Genomic DNA, 9,014 nt, shown 5'->3' with positions numbered 1-9,014 from the left:
GGGCTGATTCTTTCTTGTCTCAATCCAGACCATGGTAGGCGAACTACAGGTGATGACAATTTATTTATGCTCATCTATGTCTTCAAAGAGGCAAGGCTGTGTTTTTACACAAAATAAATTAGTCACAGTTTTACTTTACAACAAACTATTATTGTCAATGAGTGTAATATAAGCTAAGTGGTGTTTAATTTAGTCAGCCTGGTAAAGTTGACCATTTAGATTGTTTCCAGTTTATTTTTTATTGTCAAAGCAATAATTCATTTAACATCTTTATACATACATCTTCATACTACTTATTTCCTCAGAATAAACACATAATAATGCTTAACTTATAGATTGTTTAAGAATTTGATATATGTTGCCACTTTTAGAAAAATGTTTTTTAAGTTACATCTACTAGCAGGGCATGATATCACCCATGTCCTCAAAATATAAATTCTAAATGTTACTGTCACTCTTTAAACATATTTTTCCATGTTACAAAGTAATATACATGTTTTTAAAGCGATTTAAAAGTGATAATTTTTAAGAAAATTATCTTTTGCATTTAAGCTTTTGAGCTATGTAGTCTAAAGATCGTGCATTTAAAAGTATCATTCTTTACAGAGGTAGGATTTTGTTATCTCTCTGTATCCTGACTTCAAATTGCAGTGATGTGGAAGAAAAATTTACAGCCATCCCTACCAAAACATGTACCCCTTACAAAACAGGAAAGACATATTTGCAAATGTCAGGATAAAATAAATGAATTGATTTTTCTTATTATGTATTATTTTGTAATAAAAAGTAATATAAAATCCATCTTTCCCAATTATTTGAATTCTCATCTTTCTTATGTGCAACATTCACATAAAAATTGGGGTGTTTGTTTCTAGATATGCTCCTGTTTAGTTTCTCAGCCTTGTTTTTCTGTTCAGTTGTTCAGCTTCTGCATTTCATGTTGGTCTTTCAGAGAGTAAAGGCAATTTTTAATATTTCTTTACCCTGGACAATAAATACATGCTCATCCTTTCAATCAAATTTAGAATTATTTCTCCAAGTTTCTCTAGAAAATTTTTCTATTGGTACTTTTATTAGAACTTTATTTTATTAACTTTCTCATTTTTCTCCAAGTTCAGTACATTACCAGTTATATTGTTATATGGAAATATTTCGTTGATATTATGAACAAATATGTTGACAAATGGGACACTTGCAAGGAGTTCATGAGAGCTGAGACCTAGGGCTGCAGGAATGGGACAAAAAGAGGAGAACTTTGCTCCATATGGAGAGAGCCCTGGGTCAGGCTGTCCTCAGAGAGAGAAGTGCTAGACATCAGCAGAGCATGGGACAGCAAAGAACTGGGCACCCTCGTCCCTCAGGGACAGACACACCACACTCAGGACTGCTATCTTTAGCTCAAAAACAACATAGAACCTTTGGAGGATGTTAAGAGTATAGAGAGGGAGGGAGTTTATATGACAGTTTTACAGACATGTAACTATTAAATGTACTGCTTATTTTAATAATCAATGTTCATTTAAGAAATATTCATATATAGATGTGAAATTAGTTTATATATGGGTATTTGTGTTTTGGAGGTTATGCAGAAAATAAGTGGAAAATTAATTCCATATCTTTTACATACTACAGCAATTTTAAAATTTTCTGCTCTTTAAAGATTTTCCATAGGATACTTTCTGAACTAAGCATTTTTGAGGTAGCATAACTCTATAGTTTTTTTATTTTTTCCAAATTCAGAGATCATCTTTTTTAGTATTTCTTAGCAATTTGATTACATATGTGTGTATATGAATTATTTCTATTTATAATTATATGATATGTACACATACACTCATATAAGGGTACCAAAATATCTTAAAATCATTTTCGTTGTTGAAATTTTAAACACTATGAATGTAATATTGAAATAACCTTCCATATGTAAATATGTTGCTATTTTTCTCATATCTGTGGTGAGATCATTTTTCTTATTTATAGTGATGCTTTCTTTATGTGATTTTTCTTCCCCCACCTATTATTAGCATGGTTAGAAGTAGGGCTATTTTGTTTTAGTTTCAAAGATCCAGCTCTTTAAATACACAGTAACTTATTTTAGAGTCCATGAATATCTATTTCAATCTTTTATATTCTCTTCCTATTATTATTTAAATTTACTTTGCAGATATTTTTCTAACTCATTGGGTTGGATCTTTATTCATATCACATTTTTTTCTATAAAAATACATTATGGGATGCTATAAAATTTATTCTGGGGTATACCTTTATATATATGCCATAAGCACCTACTCATGATGTGTTTAATTTAATGTACCCTTGAACTTCCTTTAGTCCTACCTACTTCCTGTGGACCACATGCTGATTTTGTAAAGAATTTTTTTGCTTATCTGTGGTGTTAGATATCACAAAAAGTATATGCAGACCTGTTTATATGTGGCCTAAGGCAACTTTTATTGTTCCAATGTGCAACAAGAAAGAAAAAAGGTTGGACACCCCCGACTCTATGTAATATTTTAAGCATATGAAAAAAGTATTTAAAATTCTCTGATTTACATGTAAATCTGTTATTATTATTAGAGTTATTATTTTATTATTTTAAAAGTTATTATTTTAGAGTTCTAATATACTTTAGTGAAAGTAATTGTTCTATGGACACCAACTGAATACGGTAAGCACACTTAAAATTCAAATTATAGAATTATTCCTTATTCCATTTATAACACATCACCTTAAGTTATAGTCTGTATATGCTAAAATCATTCTCTTTTTGCATCTTTTAATTCTATTTTTTTGTTTTGTACTTTTCTAGTTTGCTTTCTTCGAAGAGTAAAACCCACATTTTAAATATGTTTATTATGCATCATGTTTTAGCTACAGTTAAAATAGCTTCTTTCTATAAGAATATAATTTCATTGCATGCTTTTTAAAAATCTTTTGGGTTATTGTATATTTTTTCTTCCATATTTTCAAGTGTTTTAGAACACACACACATTCATATACATGTACATATATTCTTTGAACTCATTTTAATACTAGCTACTGAAGTTTTTTTGTGCTTTTCCAAATTAATCTTACTCTTATAGTTGTCTTTCTGTTATAGTCATAAGTAAAAAATCTATCTTTTCTGTCTCATTTACTGAGAGAAAGATGTTAGATTCTTATTAATTATATATGTATTGGTTTATTATTAGTTCTTCCCTTATATGTTCCAAGAGAAACAGAACTTTGTTGGTGGTATCTATAGCTCCTAGAACAATATCTAGTGAAGTGATAGATCATGGTAGATAATTGAATGAATAAATAAGTGAATGAATGAAAGCTGCTTTCTGATATTTCCTAATTTTCACTCTATTTACACAGTATCTAATTTTTAATGTAGCTTATTAGCATTTCGTTTGCAGATCTTGTTTTATATCTATATTTGCATATATGTGTGTTTATTATTAATAAATTATTAATTCTAATAAAAAAGTATATATAAGTATAGATAGAATTATTGTTACATGTACACATATATATAAAAAAGACTGTTCAGTTTTAAGATTATCACAAAAATGCCCAATTCCATTAAATGTCTTACTGAATTACTGTATTTGGTAATTTGAATTGTTTGAATCAATTGTCTTGCAGTCGTACCACATTTCTGTGTAGAAACAAATGGAACCAACTCTGAGTTGCAAGCACCAATTTCCATTCATTCTTCTGCAGCAAGGAGCTAGCTTTGGAATTGCTCTTCATCAAGAAGAAATTGCCAGGAAAGAAGCCACTAATCCAGTCCACCAAAAATTGATTGATTTAGTTATATTATTCTAAAATAATAATGCTTATACAAACATTTTTAAGTGATTCATTTTATTTTTCTTGATATTAATTATCCTCATACATCTCTTCTTATGCCTCTAGGTCAAACTCAACACCATGAATGAAAACAATAAGACCTTGTCCAGTGACTTCATCCTCACAGGGCTCTTCACTCAAAGTAAAGCCTCAGGATTTCTTTTCAGTGTCATTTGTGCCATCTTCTTCATGGCCATGGTAGCAAATGGGGTCATGATCTTCCTAGTCCACACAGACCCTCACCTCCACACGCCCATGTACTTCCTCCTCGGCCATCTCTCCTTCATTGACATGATGTACATCTCCACCACTGTGCCCAAGATGTTGGTTGATTACCTTGTGGGCAAGGGAACCATCTCCTTTGTTGCCTGTACAGCCCAATACTTTCTCTACATGGGCTTTGTAGGGGCTGAATTCTTTCTGCTGGGGCTCATGGCCTATGACCGCTATGTGGCCATCTGCCACCCACTCCGCTATCCTGTCCTCATGAGTCGACGGGTCTGCTGGATGATCTTAGCCAGCTCTTGGTTTGGGGGTGCTTTGGATAGTTTTCTCCTCACCCCCATCACCATGAGTCTTCCATTCTGTGCCTCTCATGAAATCAATCACTTTTTCTGTGAGGCACCCACCATGCTGAGGCTGGCCTGTGGGGACAAAGCTGCCTATGAAACAGTGATGTACATTTGCTGTGTCACGATGTTGCTGATCCCCTTCTCTGTGGTGATTGCATCCTACTCCCGGATTCTCATCACTGTGCAGCAGATGAAGTCAGCAGAAGGGAAGAAGAAGGCTTTTGTCACCTGCTCATCACACATGATTGTGGTGACTCTGTTTTATGGGGCTGCCTTGTACATGTATATGCTTCCACAAGCCTACCACACCCCAATCAAAGACAAAGTCTTCTCTGCCTTTTATACCATAGTCACCCCTCTGTTAAACCCTCTCATCTATAGTCTCAGGAACAGAGATGTTGCGGGGGCCTTGAAGAGAGTTATGGCAAGATGTCAAGTGGCCTGGAGTGCACCAAGAAAATAATTCTGACAGGCTAAAACCACTACATCTGTTTAGAAGTATGTGGGATTCCATCACAGACAATGCGGAGAATTTTGGCAGCAACCGCCAATGTCAATACCTTCATCAAAATGTGAAGCCACTGTAACACTGACACATAATTAATGCCTGAGTTCTGCAAACGCCACGTGAGTTTATTCTTTGTTCCCACTGATTCCAAAGCAATCCATGTATATGAATGTCCCCAAACATCTGGTTCAAATGACATTGTCTGCCCTTCTTCAATGGCCTCTTAAAAACTGGTGGTTTTGACTACATTCTTTAACTATCCATGGATAGATTTTATGGAAGGTTTAGGGATGCTGGCATTTGAAAGAGAGTAAAATGTCATAAAACTTTAAAAGGGATATCTATTTGCAGATTCACACAAGGATTTAGAGATCCCAAAAGCTTTTCTCTAGGTAATGACTGAAAACATTCTTCTTTTATCTAAATTTGAAACTGGGGAAGAAATAAGTCATATTCTGCAGAAAAGCCAAGAATAAACCTCTGAGGGATAAGGATTCTGTGATACTACTTTTTAATGTGGCTAATAATTGTTACATTGAAAGATATAGTGTAAGGTAGTTGAGAAAGTAGTGCCCCCATTAACTAGCAATTTCTGTAATTGCTTTTCAGCTTCTGCCCAATTCTTCAGGATTATTAGACTGCTGGAATCTCTCTTTAGATGTTACTAATGATGGACCTATTTCTAAAATCTTTTTCTTCCAAAGAAATAGTGAGCAGCACATTTTTCCTTCTTTTCAGCACTAGATACTTTTCATTGGCTGAAAGGAAGGAAATAACCAGCTTTTTCTTTGAAACTTAGAGCTGGGAAATGCTTGACTTAGTATCACTACCTTTTAGGGAGCTGAGATCTAGAGAAAAATGGCTTTAGTACTAAAATCCAGGACCACATCTCAGATGCCTTGTGCCACCTCTGTGCCCTGCTTTGCTGGCTTTGTGCTCTGACCAGCTGGACACAACCACAGCCAGGGTCAGTGATGTTCTGCTGCTCACAGATCCCAGAGATGATGGGCAAATGAAACATAGCCTCTCCTATTGTACTGAAAAGATTTCTGAGCATTAGACAAAATTTTTATCAAAATAGACCACTCCTGTGGTGCTGGATTTCCCACCCTGGAACACTGTGGCTTGGGCCGGAAAGCTCATTGATAAAGTACATGTGGTTCTATGAGCATGGTTAGCAACTTCCTAAGGCTCTCTGAGTGGAGGTTCTCATCTCCCTCAATCTTGTCACACTGCCTTGGAAAACACCATGTACCAGATGGTAGGAGTGAGCATTTCCAACCCAAAATATGCTGAAGTTCAAATGATACAATAAATCAGAAGAGAAAGAAGATACCGACTTGTGAGAACTGAGAGTCAATTTTAGCATATAATGACTAGGTGAACTTTCATCAATCATGTGATGTATCTGAGGCCCAATTTCCTCTTTGGTAAAATTTGAGTTAATACCAATTTTTTCCTTGACACACTGTAATGCCCAAGTAAAATGATAAATATAATACATCTTTATAAATAATGATTATTATTTTAATTATTCTTAACAAATATGATTGCCTTTATATGCATTTTTTATAAATTACTCCTATTTTTTTTCCTATCATTCACATATATAAGGGTACTTGTCTTGTTAAGTATACTAAAGTGTACTAAATAGATGTCTGATAGTGAGGAAAAGTTAATATCACAAATATGGTGATTGAAAGTAGATTTTAATAAAAATTAGAAAAAAAATAGATAATGCATGCTTTAAAATAATAATTAAAATAACAATGAGCTATACACCTAGTATGGTTAAGGATGAGAAATAGGAAGATAAAGTCAGTTAGGCTACAGCTTACTTTAGTTTAGTTTAAAATTAAAAGACTATTTGACTGCCACATCACCATTTTGCTTAAGCAACACTTTCTTCTTTGACATTTCAATCCTCAGACCCAGGCCATAAAGATGTATAATTTAAGAAACTAAGCAAACAATCTCAGGAAGAGAGAGATAGTGTTCCATTGTTTGAGTAAAAATTACTTTAATATGGCTGTACATTAAGTTCTACATTCAGTTGTAATTCACTGGATGCCTTTTCTTTGCAAATTTCTATAAAAATGGCTGCATTTCTAACCAAGGCAGAATAGTCTTGGAGAGGCCATTCTCACTGTTCTGAAGAATTGCTGGCCTTCTAATAATAAAGCTTGGTGGACCTATCACTCATATCTGCACATTGGCTGGACAGTGACAGACAGAGGGACCCCTGTATCCAGTAATATTTCAATGGCTACAATTAAAAATAATGAAAATACCAATGCTCGTGAAACATAGGAGCTCTCATTCATTATTGGTGAAAATGCAAGATGGTACAGTCACTTTGTATGACAGCTTGGCAGTTCCTTACAAAATTAGACATGATCTTGCCATATAACATGGAAATTGTACTTCTTGATATTAACCTTACTGTTTTGAAAACTTATGCTTACACAAAACTAAAATGTGAAGATTCATTGTAGATTTTTCATAATCACTGAAACCTAATCAAGATATCTTTCATAGTTGAATGGATAAACAGTGGCCCAGCCACACAATGCAATGTTATTTGATCAAAATTGAAATAAATTAGCAAGCCATTAGAAGATATGGAGGAAATTTAAATACATATTATTAAGTAGTAGAAGCCAATTTGAGAAGCCATCATCATAATGTATGATTCCAACAATATGCCATTTTGGAAAAAAAATATAACTATGGTGACAATAGAAAGATCTGTAGTTGCCATAGAGAGAGACAGGGGAAGAAGAGATGAATACTCATAGTACAAAGAATTATTACAGCAGTGAAATTGTTGTTTATGATACTGTAATGGGAGTTACATTTGTGAACTAAAATCCTATTTTAAGTTGCCTGCTGTAACTTTTAATAGTTGCAGCAGGCAACTATTCTTCCAGGACCCATCCTAGTGTTAAATAGATAGCTAAGAATTTTTACTGGATCTTCTCCAGTGGCTGACTGACTGGATCTCCTCTTGGCTTAGGAAGATACTTTTCTCATCCCAAGGGGAGCACCAAGTGTTTTTCAAATTTATCAAAAAGAATTAGTAATGGTTGAAGGAAAGATTGACTTGTCTTTTAGATTACAATTAACTCATTCTGCCATTTAGATGACTCTATTGCCTTGGCCTGAGTTTCTTCGTAAGGAAATAGAAAATTCTGCCCCAGATATAGTTGTTGATTTCCTAAGAATAAAATTGGCAGCAGGTTAGTAGTGTACATCCCTTTCAGCAGTAACTTGAGGAAGAGTATGAGCAATATTTCTAAAGATTTTGGTAACTGTTCTGAGATTCATAATGTCACTCCACTATTGGTCTCTAAAAAATATGTAGTCATTGTGTGGCACATAGAATAATTTTTGGCATGATGTTCCTAAGAAGTCAGTAGTTTCACATAAGAAATATACAGCCATCTGTGGGGAGGAGTGCGGGGGACCAGAGAGCAGCAGGCAACTATTCTTCCAGGACCCATCCTAGTGTTAAATAGATAGCTAAGAATCTAGCTCTCCCAGGAAGGAGAACAAGGTCTGTCTTCTTGGTGCCACCCATCACCCTACTAATCTATCAATCACACTTAGTGTGCCAAATGAAAAAAGATGCCGTAGACTCTGTAGCTCAACAACTAGTACAATAAAGTCTTAAAGGTGACCTAGAACATTCTTACCACTAATTATCATGTGGTCCACACTCCCCCATGGGCTCTCACACAGGCTCCTGGGGGTCTGAATGCACAATAAGACTCTGGTTCCAAGGCAATCTCTGATCTAGACAGTATAGAAGAGAATCAGTGGCAATAACCCATGCCTTTTTCTTGTTCCAACAATGAGGACCTGTTCACTGTCTATGGCAAAGGTATCCTACTCTATAAGCCTATATCTTAGTCTGAAAACCTTTCTCTTCCTCAATAAACTTTGTTTCCTGTTTGCCTTACTTTGGTGTGTTTAGTCAGTAGTCATGTTATTTTATTGTTTGGGGTTCATTGAGGATACAAAGAATTAGGTTACATTGCTTGAATTTGTTAGGTAAAGTCCCTCTTAGAGTTGTGTTCCACCCCCCAAGAGGTGTG

General features: G+C 34.7%; 1 protein-coding gene across 1 annotated transcript in view; it reads left to right on the top strand.

Annotated features, from left to right (window-relative positions):
• Positions 1 to 3,918: 3,918 nt before the first annotated feature.
• Positions 3,919 to 9,014, top strand: part of LOC100946602 (olfactory receptor 2T6) — a 22,713-nt gene continuing 17,617 nt past the window's right edge. The window contains exon 1 of the mRNA XM_003803110.2: positions 3,919 to 4,714. Coding sequence (XP_003803158.2) covers positions 3,919 to 4,714 — 796 coding nt within the window. The remainder of the gene's footprint in view (positions 4,715 to 9,014) is intronic.

The sequence above is a fragment of the Otolemur garnettii genome, unplaced genomic scaffold (genome assembly GCF_000181295.1).
Source record: "Otolemur garnettii isolate 467f Iridium unplaced genomic scaffold, OtoGar3 scaffold00279, whole genome shotgun sequence".
Taxonomy (NCBI): Eukaryota; Metazoa; Chordata; class Mammalia; order Primates; family Galagidae; genus Otolemur; species Otolemur garnettii.
This window is presented reverse-complemented; position numbering and strand designations above follow the sequence as displayed.